The 22,169-nt window shown below is 41.3% G+C and overlaps 1 protein-coding gene across 1 annotated transcript in view; it reads left to right on the top strand.

The window, feature by feature from the left end:
* The window catches only part of LOC115223880 (nephrocystin-3), a 123,942-nt gene that overhangs the window by 58,658 nt on the left and 43,115 nt on the right, over nucleotides 1–22,169 (top strand). The window contains exons 2-3 of the mRNA XM_036513079.1: nucleotides 8,781–8,979; nucleotides 17,636–17,704. Coding sequence (XP_036368972.1) covers nucleotides 8,866–8,979; nucleotides 17,636–17,704 — 183 coding nt within the window. The 5' untranslated portion in view covers nucleotides 8,781–8,865. The remainder of the gene's footprint in view (nucleotides 1–8,780; nucleotides 8,980–17,635; nucleotides 17,705–22,169) is intronic.

Here is a 22,169-nt window from a genome sequence, read left to right as displayed (position 1 = left end):
TGACAAAAGAGACCGATAAAATATGTATCAGGCTTCAAACAATTACTAGGGTCGTTGATTCGTTTGCACTAAATTTCTTCATGGCGGTGTCGTAGCATGGCCACAGTCAAATGAATGAAACAAAAGATGGACCTGCGCACACGCACACATACTCACACACACACATACATCCGTACGCACATCCACACACTCACACACACGTGCATGCGCATACATGTAGGCACACACACATGCAGGCACATCCACACACACACACACATGTAGGCACATCTGCACACACACACACACACACGCTTGCAGGCGCATGCACACACACATGTAGGCATATCCTCTCACACACACATGCAGGCACATCATCTCACACACACATGCAGGCACACCCACACACACATGCAGGCTCATTCACACACTACATACATACATACACACACACACACACACACTCCTGTACGTTCTTATACGTAACCACACACATGTAGGCAAGAAAACTTTACAGTGCGACTTGTGACTTCCTCCAGAAAACATTACCTCACTCCCCTTCCTCCTCCCCTCCACAACCCATACACACACACACACACACGCACTCTACACACACACACCCATCCTATAGTTAGGAACTTTGATGACACCAACCACCGAGTACACATGACACATTGCCTCCACACACACACGCACACACACGCCTCCCTCGACATAACATTGTTGCTAGAAATTCTTGGTGAAATTGACAGAGGTGTTTCTAGTGCGTGTGGGTGTGTGGTGGAGGTTAGTAGGTGCAGAATCCCCTACCCCACCACTACCACCCGTGTGCTTTTTACTCCCACCCACACACACACATTCCCTCTTTCTCTCTCTCTCTCTCTCTCTCCGTTTTTCCTTTGGTCTGTAATTGAGAGGGGACAGGTGGAAATAGCTTTCTTCCATTCATCTTCTCCTTAGGACTTAAGGTGCCATGAGCTAACTAATTATGCTATCTATCATTCTATCTATTTATCTATCTGTCTGTCTATCTATCTGTCGGTCTATCTATCTATCTATTTATTTATCTATATATCTATTTATCTGTCTGTCTGTCTGTCTATCTATCTATCTATCTATCTATCTATTGATCTATCTGTTTCTCTATCTATCTATCTATCTATCTAGTTATCTATCTATCTTTATCTATCTATCTATTTGTCTATCTATCTGTCTATCTACCTGTCTGTCTATCTATCTATCTTGTCTCTCTATCTATCTTGTCTATCTGATTAGTTTTCTGTCTGTCTCTTCACTCACTCTTTCACACATTTTAGTCATTAGAATGTGGACATGCGGGGGGGGGGGGCACCGCTTTGAATTTTTGCTGAATGAATCAACCCCCAGGACTTTTTTTTTATTTCTAAGCCTGACATTTATTCTGTCTGTCTTTTTTGCCAAACTTCTAAGCAATGGGGGTGTAACCACACCAACACCGGTTGTCAACCAGTGGTGGGACACACACACAACAGTTACTGTCTACCAGATCCACTCAGAAGGCTTTGGTTGGCCCACAGTTATAGTAAAAGAAATTTAGCCAAGGTGCCACGCAGTGGGACTGAACCCAGAACAATGTGGTTGGGAAGCAAACTACTTACCACAGCCACATGCATATATGATGGGGAGCTTCGAAAGGGGTCAGGGAGTAGCATCCATCTTTGTCTTCCTGAGCTAGTTTTCCATCACACTTTTTAAAATCATGGTAGAGACCTTGGCCTTGGGCCCACTCATGTCTAGAAACTGAAGTTAGGGGCATGCTCCCCATAGAAAATCCAGCTCCAAAAAAAGCCTCATGGTAGCAAAGGAGAATGAGCACCAGCCAGCCCAAAGGTTGGGGTGGGCTGCACCTGCCTACCTCAGTTGCTATGGCATTGAGGTAGATCCGGGGACATGCAGGCACATCCACACACACATACACACACATACACGGGGAAAAACCCCGATTTAAAACACTGGATGGTAATGACGATATGAGACACAGATGGTACCAGGTTCAGTCTCACTGTATGGCACCTTGGGTAAGTGTCTGCTACTCTAGACCAGTGTATTTGTGTGTGTGTGTATATATATATATATATATATATATATATTATATATATATATATATATATATATATCTGTTTGTTACTCCTTGTCTTCACATCGCATAATTGTTGCGAAGGATTTGCTAAGATTATCTCCAGAGACTTTCTGAAGAAATTATTAACCACCACTGATTTTGTCTCAGATGCAAAACAACAAAAATCAGTGGTGACTATAAATTTCTATAAAAAATCTATCAAGCTAACCTTTAACAGGTGATGTTATAGCACTGCTAACACAATGGAACCCACACTGTGAATCCCAACTGGTGGGGATTGGCTGTTCAACTACTTTCAAAGGTGATGGTCATGATCTTGAAGCTATGTGGTTGGGAAGCAAGCTTCTTATCCTCACAGCCACAGTTGCACATGTGCCACCTTTGCACAGTCGTCCTTCAATTTTTTGCTTGTTTCAGTCAGACTGGCCATGCTGGGGCACCGCCTTGAATATTTTTCATCAAATGAATCCATCCTTGTACTTTTTTTTTTTAAAGCATGGTGCTTATTCTGTCGGTCACTTTTGGCCAAACTGCTAAATTACAGGGATGTAAATAAACAAACACCAGTTGTCAAGTGGTGGAATGGAGACACACACACATACGTTTCCTTACTGGCACATAAAAATCAACATTTGAGCATGGTTGTTGCCAGTGCCACTGGACTGGCTCCTGTGCAGGTAGCACATAAAAAATACCTTTTGAGTGTGGTTGTTGCCAGAACCACTTGACTGGCTCGAGTGCCGGTGGCACGTAGAAGCACCCACTATACTCAGTGGCTGGCGTTAGGAAGGGCATCCAGCTGCAGAAACTTTGCCAGACCATATTGAGCCTAGTGCAGCCTTCTGGTTCACCAGCCCTCAGTCAAACCTATTTCTTTACTACCCACAAGGGGCTAAACACAGAGGGGACAAACAAGGAGAGACAAACGAATTAAGTCGATTACATTGACCCCAGTGCGTAACTGGTGCTTATTTAATCGACCCCGAAAGGATGAAAGGCAGAGTCGACCTCAGCGGAATGTGAACTCAGAACATAGCGGCAGACGAAATACCGCTAATCATTTCGCCTGGTGCGCTAACGTCTCTGCCAGCTCGCCGCCCTCAGTCAAACCGTCCAACCCATGCCAGCATGGAAAGCGGACATTAAACAACGACGATGATGATGATGATGATGATACACACACACCCACATGGTAGGCTTCTATCAGTTTCCATCTACCAAAGTCTTGGTCAGCCCAAAGCTGTAGTAAAAAGCCACTTGCCCATGGTGCCACTTAGTGGAACTGAACCCAGAACCCAAGTGGTTGAGAAACAAACTTCTTACCCCATACAACCTCATCTGTGCCTTAATAAATTTTTAAAATATAAAAACAATAGGCGCAGGAGTGGCTGTGTGGTAAGTAGCTTGCTAACCAACCACATGGTTCCGGGTTCAGTCCCACTGCGTGACACCTTGGGCAAGTGTCTTCTACTATAGCCCCGGGCCGACCAATGCCTTGTGAGTGGATTTGGTAGGTGGAAACTGAAAGAAGCCCGTCGTATATATGTATATATATGTGTGTGTGCGTGTATGTTTGTGTGTCTATGTTTGTCCCCCTAGCATTGCTTGACAACCGATGCTGGTGTGTTTATGTCCCCGTTACTTAGCGGTTTGGCAAAAGAGACCGATAGAATAAGTACTGGGCTTACAAAAGAATAAGTCCCGGGGTCGAGTTGCTCGATTAAAGGCGGTGCTCCAGCATGGCCGCAGTCAAATGACTGAAACAAGTAAAAGAGTAAAGAGATATGCACTGTTTTGAGGGGAAATTTAACTGTTATTTCTAGCAGATCAACCGAATGCCTGTCTGCTCTCTCGTTAGAGCAACATGGAGGTTTTGAGGTTAATCAGTTGACTTGTCGCAGTAGTTGTGTGCATTAGAGCGCAGAGACTGCAGTCTCCATGACACCAGCTGCACTTGTTGCGCATTAAATTTGATCGTTCAGCCTAGGTTGCTGTTGTTTAGCCCCAGGATAATCCTGATCGAGCAGACCTATCGTTATTCCAATTGTGACCATCCTATCGATTTTAGGGAAGGTGATGTGTGTGTATTACCTTTATGTACGGGCTTTCCTTCTTTTTTTTTTTTTTGAATACATGGGGTTATTTGGAGATTTGGCTGTTATTTCTAGTGAATCAAAATGGCCATTTGCAGCTCCTTCCCTTCATTGTTATTTGGAGATTTGTCTGTTATTTCTAGTGCGTCAAAATGGTCATTTGCAGCCCCTTCCCTTCATTGTTATTTGGAGACTTGGCTGTTATTTCTAGTGTGTCAAAATGGCCATTTGCAGCCCCTTCCCTTCATTGTTATTTCTAGTGCGTCAAAATGGCAATTTGCAGCCCCTTCACGTCATTGTTATTTGGAGATTTGGCTGTTATTTCTAGCAAGTTGAGTGGCCATCCAGAACCTACCCCCCACTTCATTATTTGTGGGACATATTGCTGTTATTTCTAGCGAGTCAAGTGGCTATCTACAGCACTCTCACTTCATTGTTATATGAAAATTTGGCTGTTATTTCTAGCAAGTTGAGTAGCCATCTAGAACTCCCCCACAGCCACCTTCATTGTAATTTGTAGGATATTTGGTTGTTATTTCTAGCAAGTCAAGTGGCTATCTTCATTGTTATATCAAGATTTGGCTGTTATTTCTAGCAAGTTGAGTAGCCATCTAGAACACCCACACAGCCACCTTCGTTGTAATTTGTAGGATATTCGGCTGTCATTTCTAGTGAGTCAAGCGGCTAGCTACAGCACCTTTCCTTCATTGTTACATCAAGATTTGGCTGTTATGTTTAGTAATCTGTGGTCATCTGGAGGTCCGCATTGTTTCATTGTCATTTGTAGATTTGGCTGTTATTTCTAGCAGGTCGAGCAGCAGACCACTCCCCTCCATCGATGGCTTGTTGTTGGCTTTTTATTGTTATTGCTATCAAAGCTACTCTGACCCTTCCCCTCCGCCACCTCTCAACGGATGCTGAATATTCATTCAACTTGGTTTTTCTTGGATCTCTCCCTCCCTCCATCCCTCTCTCTCTCTCTCTCACGCACACACACACACACACACACACACGGCTGTTTCCACACGCATTCGCACATATCTCCAAATACACACAAATACACAAAATTAACCATACAAAACATATATATATACAGACATTCACACACACACAGACAGACATTCACACACACATACATAGACATTCACACACATATATATATACAGACATTCACACACATACACACACACATATAAACATTCACACACACACACATATATATATACAGACATTCACACACACACACATATATATAGACATACACACACACACACACACAGACATTCACACACATACACACATTCACACACACACCAGACATTCACACACATACACACATTCACACACACACATATATATAGACATACACACACACATAGACATTCACACACACACACACATATACAGACATACATATATGGACACATGCACACATAGACATACACACACACATAGGGACACACACAAGCATGCACACACAAATACAGGCATATACCCACATAAACACATATATACATACACATGTATAGACACAAATACATACACAGCACACACAACACACACACATGTACAAGCATACACAAATACAGGCATACTCACACACACACACACACACATGCACATACAAATGCACGCACGCACACACAGCATATATGAGGAGCTGTTGTGAGTCCATTGTTTTGTCGGTGGAAGAAGATGTGTTGGGAGAGAAAGAAGCAGGGAAGTGGAAATGATTTGTTTCATGATGGAGAAGCTTTTTAGGGGGGGATAAATGGCTGCCACAGCAGCAGCAGCAGCATCATCCTCATCAGCAACACTGCAATGGTCCATCATCTTCATTATCACTATCACCACCACCACTACCATCACTGCAACGATCCATTATCATCATCACCATCACTATCGCCATTATCACCACCATCATCATCACCATTATCATCATCATCATCATCACCACCATTATCATCACCACCATCATCACCATCACAACCACCACCACCATTATCACCATCACTATCGCCATTATCACCACCACCACCATCATCATCATCACCACCACCCCACCACCATCATCATCATCACCGCCACCATCATCATCACCATCATCATCACCACCATTATCATCATCACCACCACCACCATCATTACCATCATCACCACCACCATCATCACTATCATCACCACCATCACACCACCATCATCACCACCATCATCATCATCATCATCATCACCGTCATCATCATCATCACCATCATCACCACCACCATCATCACTATCATCATCACCACCACCATCATCATCACCGTCATCATCACTATCATCATCACCACCACCATCATTATCACCATCATCACCACCACCATCATCATCACCGTCATCATCACCGTCATCATCACCATCACCACTATCGCCACCACCATCACCCCCACCGCTGCCATTCCCAGTACCAACACAACCATCACATATGTTGTTGTTGACCAACCAAATGACCATCAAAATATTGACTGCTCCCATATTAAACTTATTACGTAGTTGTTTTGTTAATTGCCCTCGGTCAGCTCTGATCAAGTAGAATTATCGTCAAAGATATTCCAACCATGACCATCCTGTCCTGTTTCAGTATTAGCGTACTCAGCACCACATTCTCCAAAATGTTCTTTCTAAGGTGCTACAATGAAGTTTGAAGGAGATTTGGCTGCTATTTCTAGTAAGCAGTGTAACCACATAGAGACTTCCTTGTTGGCTCATTGCTGTTGGTGAGGAGGCATGGCTGTGTGGTTAAAATATTTGCCTTTCAACCATGTGGTCTCTGGTTCAGTCCCACTTTGAGACACCTTGGGCAAGTGTCTTCTTTAACCCTGGGCTGACCAAAATCTTGTGAGTGAATCTGGAAGAGGAAAACTGCGTGGAAGTGCATTGTGTGTGTGTGTAGTGAAAGAAGTGCTTGTGTATGTAATATATATATATATATATATATATATATATATATGGCTGTGTGGTAAGAAGTTTGCTTCACAACCATGTGATTCCAGGTTCAGTCCCACTGTGTGGCACCTTGGGCAAGTGTCTTGTATTGTAGCCTTAGGCCAACCAAAGCCTCATGAGTGGACTTGGTAGACAGAAACTGAAAGAAGCCCGTGTGTGTGTGTGTGTGTATATATATACACAGAATCCTAGGTAACCACTTCAACCAGCCATAACCATCTTTCTCTAAATACTCTTGTTCTATAACTTAGTGTTCTTCTCTTTCAGATTTATGATTTACTGACAATATATATATATATATATATAGAGAGAGAGAGAGAGATACAGAGACAGAGAGAGTCTATATAGCAAGTGTCTTCTATAGCCTCAAGCCAACCAAACCATTCTTTATTTTCTCTCCCTGTTTCTTTCTGTGTTCCTTTCTGTGCAAGAGCAAAGGCTCGAAACGTTAAAGACTTTTTCACTTCCCGAGCGTTAAACTAATACATCTGTTTGTTGTCTACACCACCTGTCTTCATCTTGTTTTTTTTGTGAATTCTCCCTATATATATAGAGAGAGAGAGGCACAGGCGTGGCTGTGTGGTAAGAAGCTTGCTTCCCAACCACATGGTTCTGGGTTCAGTCCCACTGTGTGGCATCTTGGGTGTGTATCTTCTATAGCCTCAAACCAACCAAATACTTGTGAAGGGATTTGGTAGACAGAAACTGAAAAAAGCCTCTATGTGTGTGTATATATGTATATATTTGTGTGTTTGTGTCTGTATTTGTCCCCACACCATCGCTTGACAACTGATCTTGGTATTTACATTCCCGTAACTAAGCGGTTCGACAAAAGAGGCCAAGTACCAGGCTTACAAAAGAATAAGTCCAGGAGTTGATTTCATTGACTAAAAGATGGTGCTCCATCATGGCCACAGTCAAAATGACTGAAACAAATTAGAGAATATGTACATTTATACACACACGTATATATATATATATATATATCAGTGTGCATGTACCTGTGTTTGTCTCCCACCACAGCTTGACAACTGGTGTTGGTATATTTATGTCTCTGTCACTTAGCAGTTAAGCAAAAGGGACTGATTGAAGCATCAGGGTTAAAAATAAGAAATAAGTACTGGGGTCAATTCCAAATATGAGAAAGATATGGTATATATATTTTTTGTGTAGGGGTTCCTTGAGACATGTTATTTATTTTAAGGGTTACGCAAGGGTCAAAAGGTTGAGAAACACTGATCTAAAGCAATATTTTTTCGGGGGCCCTTAAAATATTATTGTGGGTCTCTAATTTACTATTTTGTTGTGTGGACCCCACCAAAATGTTATATGACCCCTGGTTGAGAACCACTGGTCTATTTCATTCATTAGGCCCTGGAATTCACTTTTGTCTTTTACACTGGGTCGATTTAATCAACTCACCCCCTCCCCTCAAAATTTCTTGCTTTGTGCCAAAATTAGAATTATAGGCACAAGGCCTGAAATGCTTTGGGGAGGGGTAAGTTGATTACATCAACCCCAGTATGCAACAAGTACTTAGAATTATTTTGATTATTGCCATCATCATCATCATCATCATTTCTCCTTCTCTGTCCCCTTTCTAGATAATATGGTGAAGAATGTCACAGTCTCACCAAGGTGGATCTCTACAATCGGACAACTTTGACCACCGACACACCTGAATGCATAATGGCGTGTGCCCTATCCAGAGGAGACCATTCCGAAGAATCGACTCGCGTCAAGTTTTTCATTACAAGCTATGCTGAGGACTTCTTTTCAGAAAGAGAATTACTCCGGAAAGAGGCAAGTAGCAGTTTTTTTTTTTTTTTGTCTGGTCTGTTTAGCAACTTTAAATTAATCCCTTTGTTACAATACTTCTTTTAAAATACAAAGGTTTTAATTTCGATCACATTAATCAGAATCGAAATCGATCAATGGAAATTGAAGCTGAGTTACCAGTGCCGGTGGCACGTAAGAGTACGATCCGAACGTGGCCGTTGCCAGCGCTGCCCCGACTGGCCTCGTGCCGGTGGCACGTAAAAAGCACCATCCGTTCGTGGCCGTTGCCAGCCTCGCCTGGCCCCTATGCCGGTGGCATGTAAAAAGCACCATCCGTTCGTCGCCGTTTGCCAGACTCGTCTGGCACGTAAAAAGCACCCACTACACTCATGGAGTGGTTGGCGTTAGGAAGGGCATCCAGCCGTAGAAACACTGCCAGATCAGACTGGAGCCTGGTGCAGCCTTCTGGCTTCCCAGACCCCAGTTGAACCGTCCAACCCATGCTAGCATGGAAAACGGACGCTAAACGATGATGATGATGATGATGATGATTAACCCTTTTGTTACCATATTTCTGTTGAAATGGACTGCTTTTCTTTCTATAAATTTTGAAACAATATATTTAGTAAATTAACTTTCTCATTATAAAGCTGGTGTTTGGAACATAAATTAGCATATTTTGATGGAAGGTTTTAACTTAGATCACTTTAACCCTTATGTTACCATATCCCTGTTGAAATAAACTTGGCTTCAGTTAATTTTGAAAACAAAGAATTTAGTCAAATAGCTTTGTCATTAAAAGGCAGCGAGCTGGCAGAACCATTAGCATGTCGGACGAAATGCTTAGCAGTATTTCGTCTGCCGCTGTGTTCTGAGTTCAAGTTCTGCTGAGGTCGACTTCGCCTTTCATCCTTTCGGGGTCGATTAAATAAGTACCAGTTATGCACTGGGGTCGATATAATCCACTTAATCCATTTGTCTGTCCTTGTTTGTCCTCTGTGTTTAGCTTCTTATGGGTAGTAAAGAAATAGGTATTTCATCTGCCATTATGTTCTGAGTTCAAGTTCCGCCGGGGTAGACTTTGCCTTTCATCCTTTCGGGGTGGATAAATTAAGTACCAGTTGCATACTGGGGTTGATGTAATCAACTTACCCCTTCTCCCAAGCATTTCAGGCCTTGTGCCTATAGCAGAAGGGATTATTAATCTGGGGTTTAGAACATAAATTACCATGAAATTCTGGTGAAAGATTTTAATTTAGATCTTAACCCTTTCGTTACCAAACTGGCTGAAACCGGCTCTGTCTCTGAGTACAAATGTCTTGTTTTCATAAGTTTTGAATTAAAATCTTCCACCAAACCTTAATCACAATTTATGTTCCTAACACTAGCTGAATGTTAACCAAGTTATTTTACTAAATTCTTTGTTATATTTAAAGTAATTGGAAGAAACACAGAGCATCTCAACAGAAATATGGTAACGAAAGGGTTAAAACAAGGTTATTTCACAGAACCAAGGGTGAACTTTAGTTGGTACTGAAAGGCTTAAGAGAACAGTGAAATTGTTTTTTCTTCTCGCATGCACAAATACATATATCCACATATATAAAATCACACATTCATATTCTGCCTACTCACACAAGACTGGAGATCCTGTATATACGTCTTCCTTCTGTGTGTTTCATCACCCATTAGTGTCTGCTTTTCCATGCTGGCATGGGTTGGATGGTTTGACCAGAGCTGGCAGCTGGGAAGCTGCACCAGGTTCCAATTTGGTTTGGTTTCTGTGGCTGAATGCCCTTCCTAACACCAACCACTTTACAGAGTGCATGTGGTGATTTTTATGTGGCCCCAGTTTACACGTATATCATATGTGTATGTATCTTTTATCTTTTACTTGTTTCGGTCATTAGACTACGGCCATGCTGGGACAACGCCTTCAAGAATTCTTAGTCGAATGTATCAACTCCAGAACTTATTTTCTTTTTGAGCCTGATATTTATTGAATCAGTCTCTTTTGCTGCACTGCTAGGTTACAGGGACATAAACACACCAACATAGGTTGTCAAGTGGTGGGGAGGAACAAACGTAATCACAAAAATACGCACACAGATATATACACACACGCAAATATATATATATATATGATCAATAGAAACTGCAGTTGTGAAACCTGTGCCGGTGGCACGTAAAAAGCATCATCCGAATGTGGCCAATGCCAGTGCCGCCTTGACTGGCTTCCATGCCGGTGGCACGTAAAAAGCATCATCCGAATGTGGCCAATGCCAGTGCCGCCTTGACTGGCTTCCATGCCGGTGGCACGTAAAAAGCATCATCCGAATGTGGCCAATGCCAGTGCCGCCTTGACTGGCTTCCATGCCGGTGGCACGTAAAAAGCATCATCCGAATGTGGCCAATGCCAGTGCCGCCTTGACTGGCTTCCATGCTGGTGGCACGTAAAAAGCATCATCCGAATGTGGCCAATGCCAGTGCCGCCTTGACTGGCTTCCATGCCGGTGGCACGTAAAAAGCATCATCCGAATGTGGCCAATGCCAGTGCCGCCTTGACTGGCTTCCATGCCGGTGGCACGTAAAAAGCATCATCCGAATGTGGCCAATGCCAGTGCCGCCTTGACTGGCTTCCATGCCGGTGGCACGTAAAAAGCACCAATCCGATCGTGGCCGTTGCCAGCCTTGCTACACTCTCGGAGTGGTTGGCGTTAGGAAGGGCATCCAGCTGTAGAAACTCTACCAGATCAAGATTGGAGCCTGGTGCAGCCTTCTGGCTTTCCAGATCCCCGGTCGAACCGTCCAACCCATGCTAGCATGGAGAACGGACGTTTAACAATGATGATAATGAGGATATATATATACGATGGGCTTCTTTCAGTTTCCATCTACCAAATCCATTCACAAGACCTTGGTCAGCCCAAGGCTATAAAAGAAGACACTTGGCCAAGGTGCCATGCAGTGGGATTGAGCACAGAACTGTGCAGTTGTTAAGCAAGCTATTTAGCACACAGCCACACCTGCACTTGTGTGTTACGATAATAAAATATATTCTTCCTGATCATACAAAACATATCCTCTGTCTGGCTAAACAAGAGGGGGAAAATAAAAAAAAAACGAAAAAGCCATTTTCCACTCCTCCTGCATAGAATTTCTAATTATTGATAAGAATCTTTGTGTCTGCTTTTAAAATGAACTGATCCAACTAAAGACAACACATTCCAAGCCATTGAAGCATGAGAAAAAGAGACATTAGATATAATCTCTGTCCAAATGTATCCGTGAAGACAAAAATGGTACTATATATATATATATGTGTGTGTGTGTATATGTATATATATATATATATATATATATATATATATATATATATATATATACATACATACACACACGCACATACACTGGGTATGGTGAATCTATTGTTGTTTAAATTATGCAAAAATGAAATTAACACTGACATCTCATTTTAACCAATATATTTACCAAAATTACATAAAGATATCTTGGAATACTAAAGAGTAAATTTATTCAATAAAATCACCATTGGTTTCAACCATGGCCTCCAGACGACTTCAGAATCTCCTGCAACCTGTCTGGATGGTGTCCTTGTTTAAGTTGGTGAATGCTGCCATAATCCCTGCCTTCAGTTCATGTTTGGTGTTAAAAGGAGTTTTGTTGGTCTCTCGCTCAACTGCACCCCACGCATAATAATCAAGGGGCTTGCAGTCTGGGGAGTTAGGTGGCGAGATGTTAGGGGTGATGTGGTTGCAGGAATTGTCAGACAGCCATGGTTAGGTTCTCCTGCATGTGTGGCATGGTGCAGAGTCCTTTGCCAGACATAGGGTCTTCAAGCGGCTAACCTCTTCACCTAAAGCAGCACTACTTCCTCCAGCACTTGATGTAAACCTCTGTATTGAGTCTGAGGCTGTGTGGGAAGATGAATGGAGGCATAACATCAGCATCACTACTGATCACTCCAAACACCATCATGATGACTGGGTGTTTGATTTTTATCACTCTTTATACATGTTTTGGGGACACAGCCAGCCAATGGTTATTCTGTGTGTTCACCATCTGTTCATATTGGCACTTCTGGTGCAAATGCCAAGCAGTACAGCAGGTTTTTTCCAAATTTCTGGCAGGGTGAATTTCATTATGGTACTGTTTTTCTAACAGACAGTGCCCAACTGACCCTACAATACTGTGTAGTCAACAAAATCAAAAACAAACACGGTGCATGCACAAAATTAAAAATATAATATGGCAACAAATTACCCATCACACCCTGTATGTATGTATGTATATATATATATGGCGTTAGGAAGGGCATCCAGCTGTAGAAACTCTGCCAGATCAAGATTGCAGCCTGGTGCAGCCATCTGGCTCGCCAGCCCTCAGTCAAAATCGTCCAACCCATGCTAGCATGGAAAGCGGATGTTAAACAATGATGATGATGATGATGATATATATATATATATATATATGGTGGTGTTTGTCTACTCCTTATGCAGAGTTTGACCACCTCCTGTATCTACACCTTAGAACCATCATGGTGTCTGATGTGGCTTTTTAAACCAGACAGTGTTCTGAAAAGACACCCACATAGACTGCTTAACCAATTTGAACCACTAAGAGCTGCAGTTAAGTTCTGATCTTTGTAGATTTAAAATGCTTTTTAAGGCCTCCGTTAGACTTGCAGACCTTCTGGCATACACGGTACTGAAAGGTGTGCACAGACATACAGGCACTATAGTTTGTGGGGGTTCATTTTCCATGGGTTCACAAATGAGATTTGATCCTACACGCACACACACACACACTTTGTGTTTACACATTTACGAAGACACTGAATATCTTCCGCCTATTTAAACAAAGCTATGTTGACCTTATATATATCATGTTTATCTATATTATGTAAAGACACTGTGTTTACATATATTTATAACAATACCATATATACACACACACACACACTTCCTGTTAACACAAAACTATGGAGACATACATATATAATAAACAAAAGCAAATTACACAAACGTATATAAACAGGAGATACAAATATTACAGGCACTTCCCCCCACACACACACTAACTAAACATAGACGCACATAGAGATATAAGCATGCGCAAATGAAGACACATACAATAGAAATACAAAATACCTGACGGTTAGTAAGGAGAGACACACAAATAAGAAAGAAGAAAGCAAAGGACCACTGATGAGGTCACAGGAGTGTGACGAAAGAACTCTGGCCGAAATAAGATTAAGATTAATGTAAAAAATAAATAACACTGAAGCAAAGTAACACCAAATATATAGTGCGTGTGTTTTTATTGGCTTAACTGGCAAAATGACCATTCCGAAATACAACATCTGTTTCAACATACGATTTCACATCAAAAATCTTGCAAAACAAGTATATAAACGTTATATATATATATATAATATATATATATATATATATATATACAAATTGAGATAGGGGTTGTAAATGCAACCCTCTATGGGATAACATATATCCAATATACTGCTAGTGAAGTACCCAACAAAGTTAATACATAAATGTTAATGATTGCGATGTAATCAATTCATTTACTGTATTATATGGGCAAAGGTAAAATGATTTACCACAAATTACTAATAGAAGATAAGAAAATGGAGAAATACATCTAAATCAAATATCAATTACCAGATAATACTCAATCACATACTTTATTAAACCACCAAAGTATGTGATTGAGTATTATCTGGTAATTGATATTTGATTTAGATGTATTTCTCAATTTTCTTATCTTGTATATATATATATATATATATATATCTGTAAATTAATATGTTACCATTATTCAATAGTCAAGATAAAACTCATGGTGTTGTGGATTTCCACTTTGGCATCTGAAACTCGGAGTTTTATCTTGACTATTGAATATTGGTAACATATTACTTTACAGATAAATTCCTCTATTTACATAATATTGAGGTCTCTTTCTTTCTTTTGTTATCTTACCATTTTTACCAATATATATATATGTGTGTGTGTGTGTATATATATGTGTGTGTGTGTGTGTGTGTGTGTATATATATATGTGTGTGTGTGTGTGTGTGTGTGTGTGTGTATATATGTGTGTGTGTGTATATATGTGTGTGTGTATATATATATGTGTGTGTGTGTATATATATATATATGCATATATATACATGTACAAACATTGCAGAAATCTTGCGCTTGTCCAGATCTTCAGGAACAATTCTGTGTACCGTTGCCTCCCTAACTCCAAACTGTCTGCTTATTGTCTTCATAGGCACAAAACAGTCTTCATAAAGAATATGGCAAATTACCTCATCATCATCATCGTCGTTTAACGTCTGCTTTCCATGCTAGCATGGGTTGGATGGCTTGACCGGGATCTGGGAAGCCGGGAGGCTGCACCAAGCTCCAGTCTGATATGGCAGTGTTTCTACAGCTGGATGCCCTTCCTAACGCCAACCACTCCGTGAGTGTAGTGGGTGCTTTTTTACGTGCCACCTGCACGGAAGCCAGTCAAGGCAACACTGGCATCGGCCACGTTCAAATTGTGCTTTTTACGTGCCACCAGCACAGGTGCCAGGCGACGCTGGCAATGACCACGATCGGTTGGTACGTTTTAGGTTCCACCGGCACGGAGGCCAGTTGAGGTGGCGCTGGCAACAGCCATGTTCAGATGGATCTTTTTACGTGCCACCGGCACTGGTATCACAACTACAATTTCCTTTGATTTTTTTTGATCGATTTCGATCAACCGTTTTTGATATTCTGACATCACTCTTCTTGCCACACTTTTCATCGTCTCTTACGACCCCTCTACCGTCCTTGAATCCCTTGTGCCAATGAAAAAGTTAATCTACGACCAGTCTGGAGCCTTTCATCATTTCCTGTAACATTTTTGCTCAGTTTAACACAAAGACTCTATTGCACAGTGAACTTCCAAACTGCTTTCATATCCTGGCTGCATTCTGCAAACTAGTCAGCTGTGACAAGCCGTGCTTAATAGAGCGTGTTCAAAATAGTTACAACCTTCAATCCGGAATAACAAAAGTTAGCAGGTCAGCGTATTTAGATGTCTAGTAATGGTATACCAAAATTACAAGAATCTAGAACATTTAGAACTGTCTCTACAAAAGTACCCTGCAAACCTCTGTAAGATACTTCATATATTCTTTTACATTTACACCTATCTATGATGGCACTGTATATATTTTCTGCCTATGTATATCTCGGAAGGCAGCTACCTCTCTCTGAATCTCACCAACATTGCTATAACTTAATTTTTATTATTATAACCCCTGTATCATTCACCCACCTCTCTGATCTCAGGTATTCTTAACTGTATATATTTTCTTATTTCTTTATTGCCCACAAGGGGCTAAATACAGAGGGGACAAATAAGTCGATTACATCAACCCCAGTGCATAACTGGTATTTAATTTATCGACCCCAAAAGGATGAAAGGCAAAGTCGACCTCGGCAGAATTTGAACTCAAAACGTAATGCCAGACGAAATACCTATTTCTTTACTACCCACAAGGGGCTAAACACAGAGAGGACAAACAAGGACAGACAAACGGATTAAGTTGATTACATCGCCTCCAGTGCATAACTGCTACTTAATTTATCAACCCCAAAAGGATGAAAGTCAAAGTTGACCTCGGCAGAATTTGAACTCAGAACGTAACAGCAGACGAAATACTGCTAAGCATTTCGCCCAGTGTGCTAACATTTCTGCCAGCTCTCCTATCTATGATAGCACTGTATATATTTTCTTATTTCTGTATTGCCCACAAGTGGCTAAACATAGAGAGGACAAACAAGGACAGACAAAGGGATTAAGTCGATTACATCGACCCCAGTGCGTAACTGGTACTTAATTTATCGACCCCGAAAGGATGAAAGGCAAAGTCGACCTCGGCGGAATTTGAACTCAAAACGTAGACGAGATGAAATACCGATAAGCATTTCGCCCAGCGCGCTAACGTTTCTGCCAGCTCGCTGCCTTTTATATATTTTCTGCCTATGTATATCTCGGAAGGCAGCCACCTCTCTCTTAATCTCACCAACGTTATTATAACATATTTTTATTATTACGGAGATGTACTTGCATAGCAAGTGATTTGATCTGAGATCGTGTGCTGGAACGAAAACAATTGCAGCGTGGAAGGTGTTTGTAAGCCATATAAGAAACACACAAAAGCCGTTCGATTCACTTCAACATTTAAGCTTAATTTGTCAAAATATTTTCATCGCTTTAAGACCACAACCTGTTCACTGACGTCAGTGAATAGGTCGCGGATTTTAGCGACGAAAATATTTTGACAAATTAAACTTAAAGAAACACACAAAAGCCGTTCGATTCACTTCAACATTTAGGTTTAATTTGTCAAAATATTTTCGTCGCTAAAATCCGCGACCTGTTCACTGACGTCAGTGAACAGGTCGCGGTCTTAAAGCGACGAAAATATTTTGACAAATTAAACTTAAATGTTGAAGTGAATCGAATGGCTTTTGTATGTTTCTTAAATGGCTTACAAACACCTTCCACGCTGCAATTATTTTTATTATTATAACCCCTGTATCATTCACCCACATCTCTGATCTCAGCTATTCTGATTACCCTCTCTTTTCTTATCTTTTAGATTCAGCCAGAACTGGAGACATGGTCAAATATAAATAATATAAAACTCGAGGTTTATCATATCAAATGGGTGAGTATTGTTGTTGGTTTGTTTTACTTTTCGTTTTTTAATTTCTTTTTTTCTTTCTGTTTACTACTCCCCTCCCTCAGTCCTTGTTTGGTTGTTCACCATTGTGTTCACTACCATCAGTCTGTGGTGAGTGTTGCGTTCACTGTTAGACATGTGGTGAATTAGCAGTCATTAGCGCCGAAGACAAAATATGTTGCAGTATTTTCGTTCCAGATCTGTGCTGCTTGGGTTCAAATCCAGCCCAACTTGACTGTGCCCCCTTTTGTCTTTTTCGGATTGGTTAAAATAAAGGACCAACCATGGCTGTGTGGTTAAGAAGCCTTCTTTGCAACTGTGTGGTCTTGTGTTCAGTCCCACTGCATGGCACCATGGTTAAATGCCTTCTACTATAGCCAAGAGCCAACCAATGCCTTGTGAGCAAATTTTGAAGATGGAAACTGAAAGAAGCCCTATATATATATATATATAATCATCATCATCATCATCATTGTTTAACGTCCGTTTTCCATGCTAGCATGGGTTGGACGGTTCGACCAGGGTCTTAAATACAATTAATTAGACCTACACGAGCGTCAAATACACGTGCGGTTTAACTGATTGCACTTGTAGTTATGCCTCAAATTCCCCGCGAAAAGCATGCTAAGACTCATTGGAAACGTATACTGCACAGAATAAAATATTCACTGCCGCATAACTAAATTTATAATTTTATAAATGAGGGTGAAAAATTGATATTTATTTAATAATACCATTAACTTAACACCAAGTGGCTTAGCACAAAAAACTAGGGAGATAATAGATGTCTATGTAAGTAAAATTACATATTACATTAGTAATGAAACAATTGTTCAGGGTCAATCTATTTATTCGTTATATTTCACTTTCCTTCCGTTAAATGTAATGTTATTTCTAATTGGAAACATCTTTTCTGTGGCTATACTATCGGAGCTATTTTTAGCACTAGAGCTATCCACATAGTGGTAACTCACTAATAATTTATGTATAAATTTGTATTATCTCCCTAGTTTTTTGTGCTAAGCCACTTGGTGTTAAATTAATGGTATTATTAAATAAATATCAATTTTTCACCCTCATTTATAAAATTATAAATTTAGTTATGTGGCAGTGAATATTTTATTCTGTGCAGTATACGTTTCCAATGAATCTTAGCATGCTTTTCGCGGGGAATTTGAGGCATAACTACAAGTGCAATCAGTTAAACCGCACGTGTATTTGACGCTCGTGTAGGTCTAAATACACAAACGTATACATATACGACGGGCTTCTTTCAGTTTCCGTCTACCAAATCCACTCACAAGGCTTTGGTTGGCCCAAGGTTATAGTAGAAGACACTTGCCCAAGGTGCCACACAGTGGGACTGAACCCAGAACCATGTGGTTGGTAAGCAAGCTACTTACCACACAGCCACTCCTGCGCCTATCTCGTTAAAACAATATCTGTTCTGCAAAATTTCTTCTTGGTATGTGTATACAGAAGCAGCTAATTAAAGAATTCAGCCTCATTATTATAGAAGATCAATAACAAATATCAGATGCAAAAAGAAACAAATACACAACACAGCGAAAAGAGTATTAAATATAACAGTTAGCAGATGTGGATGTACAAATGCCCTCACTTACGTTGTCTGGCATACGTACACTCATTCATACTAATTTACACTGATATAAGTATACGCTCACGCAGGGTTTGGTGCACATATGTTCACACGGCAGATTAAATAAAGCATTAATAAATTCAGTACCTAAGAGTGGCTAGTGATACAACTCTGCTTGGTGAGGAATCACCGATTCTGTGGTGAGGTTCACTAGGTTTGGTTGATATATTTATCGCACTCTAAGGCGGCAAGCTGGCAGAGACGTTAGCACGCCCGGCGAAATGCTTAGCGGTATTTTGTCTGCCGTTATGTTGTGAGTTCAAATTCCGCCGAGATCGACTTTGCCTTTCATCCTTTTGGGGTTGATAAATTAAGTACCAGTTACGCACTGGGGTTGATGTAATCGACTTAATCCCTTTGTCTGTCCTTGTGTGTCCTCTCTGTGTTTAGCCCCTTGTGGGTAGTAAAGAAATAGGTATTTCATCTGTCTTTACGTTCCGAGTTCAAATTCTGCCGAGGTCAACTGCCTTTAATCCTTTTGGGGTCGATAAATTAAGTACCAGTTGCATACTGGGGTCAATCTAATCGACTGCCCCCTCTCCACTCACCACTCCACAAAATTTCTGGCCTTGTGCCTAGAGTAGAAAAGAAAAGAATAATGGTAGCTATTTAATGCGGCAAGCTGGCAGAAATGTTGGCACGCTGGGCAAAATGCATAGCAGTATTCCATCTGTCTTTACATTCTGAGTTCAAATTCTGCCAGGGTCATCTTTTTGGGGTCGATAAATTAAGTACCAGTTGCTTCCTGGTGTCAATCTAATCAACTGGCATGCTCCCCAAAAATTTCAGACCTTGTGCCTAGAGTCGAAAAGGATATACTTGTAGCACTTGCAGAGTCCTGAATATCTCCATGAATACAGACACAGCAGATGTGTATTTTTTCTATGTACGGCTAATGAAATGACTGATAGTCTATAGAATGTACTAATGCCAATATTAAGAAAGAAAGAGACCTCAATATTATGTAAATAGAGGGTTTTTCAGATGGCCAGATAACCGAAGAGATGGTGGTGTGGATTTCCACCTCGGCATCCGAAACTCAGAGTTTTATCTTGGCTACTGAATAATTGTCACATATTATTTTACAGATATATTTAAATATATGTGTTTTTTTTGGACTTGTGGACTTAGTTAGTGTACTGATGTGTTAAGTAAAGCACTGGCATGGTTTGGGCTACCTGTTGTCATCCACAGTTGGGGTACATTTCTGCTGGATCTACTTCAGGAATTCCACAGCGTTAGTTGCAATAATAATCGATATATATTCTTTTACTTGTTTCAGTCATTTGACTGCGGCCATGCTGGAGCACTAGCTGTGGCCAGTGCCAACTGATTGGCTTCTGTGCTGGTGGCATGTAAAAAGCACTGTCCGAATGTGGTTGATGCCAGTGCCCCCTGACTGGCTCCCATGCTGGTGGCACGTAAAAATCACCCACTACACTCTCAGAGTAGTTGGTGTTAGGAAGGGCATCCAGCTATAGAAACATTGTCGGATGAGATTGGAGCATGGTGCAGCCCACTGGCTTTCCAGATCTCAGTCGAACTGTCCAACCCATGCCAGCATGGAAAGCGGATGTTAAACGATAATAGTTTTATATATATATATATACACACGCACACACACACACACACACACACACATATATATATATAATGTATATGTGTGTCTTTCTGGCTTTCTGTTACGTTTGCCGTCACTACCACCTGACAACTGGTGTTGGTTTGTTTGCACCCCTGTAACTTAGTAGTTCAGCAAAAGAGATCAGACCACCAATATAAGTAGAAAGCTTAAAACACAAGTACCAAGGTCAATTTCTTTCACTAAAACCCTTCAAGGCAGTGCCCCAGCATGGCCACAGTCCAAAAACTGAAACAAAGGATTACAAGATAAGCTGCTTTTGTAATCCTTTTCTGTTGAGCTCTGACTGTATTTTATATTTTTCATTTTTGTTTGATCTAATCCCTTTAAATCCTCCTTAATACCATAACTGATCCCTAAACTCGTTCACTATATTGGACAGTGTTAATGTAATTCTGTAGTTCTCAACTTTTATTTTTTTTTATCTCTGGATCCCTTGGATTCCTGCTTTACTCGGGTGGATGCCCGTAGCCATTTGATGTTTTAAAAAACCCTATTTTTCTAATTAAATATTATTAGGGATTGCGTAAAAAAAAAATTGTTAGTGTTTTGTATATTGTAGAAATATGATTTCATCATCATCATCATCATCATTTAGCGTCCGCTTTCCATGCTAGCATGGGTTGGATGGTTCAACTGGGGTCTGCGAAGCTGGAAGGCTTCGTCAGGCCCAGTCAGATCTGGCAGTGTTTCTACGGCTGGATGCCCTTCCTAACGCCAACCACTCCATGAGTGTAGTGGGTGCTTTTTACGTGCCACCCGCACAGGTGCCAGACAGAGCTGGCAACGGACACAAACGGATGGTGCTTTTACGTGTCACCGGCACGGGGCCAGGCGAGGCTGGCAACGGACACGAACGGATGGTGCTTTTACGTGTCACCGGCACGGGGCCAGGCAATGCTGGCAACGGCCACAAACGGATGGTGCTTTTACGTGTCACCGGCACGGGGCCAGCGATGCTGGCAACGACACGAACGAACGGATGGTGCTTTTACGTGTCACCGGCACGGGGCCAGGCGATGCTGGCAACGGACACGAACGGATGGTGCTTTTACGTGTCACCGGCACGGGGCCAGGCGATGCTGGCAACGGACACGAACGGATGGTGCTTTTACGTGTCACCGGCACGGGGCCAGGCGATGCTGGCAACG

Source organism: Octopus sinensis, linkage group LG24 (assembly GCF_006345805.1).
Source record: "Octopus sinensis linkage group LG24, ASM634580v1, whole genome shotgun sequence".
In the NCBI taxonomy this organism is placed as follows: domain Eukaryota; kingdom Metazoa; phylum Mollusca; class Cephalopoda; order Octopoda; family Octopodidae; genus Octopus; species Octopus sinensis.
This window is presented reverse-complemented; position numbering and strand designations above follow the sequence as displayed.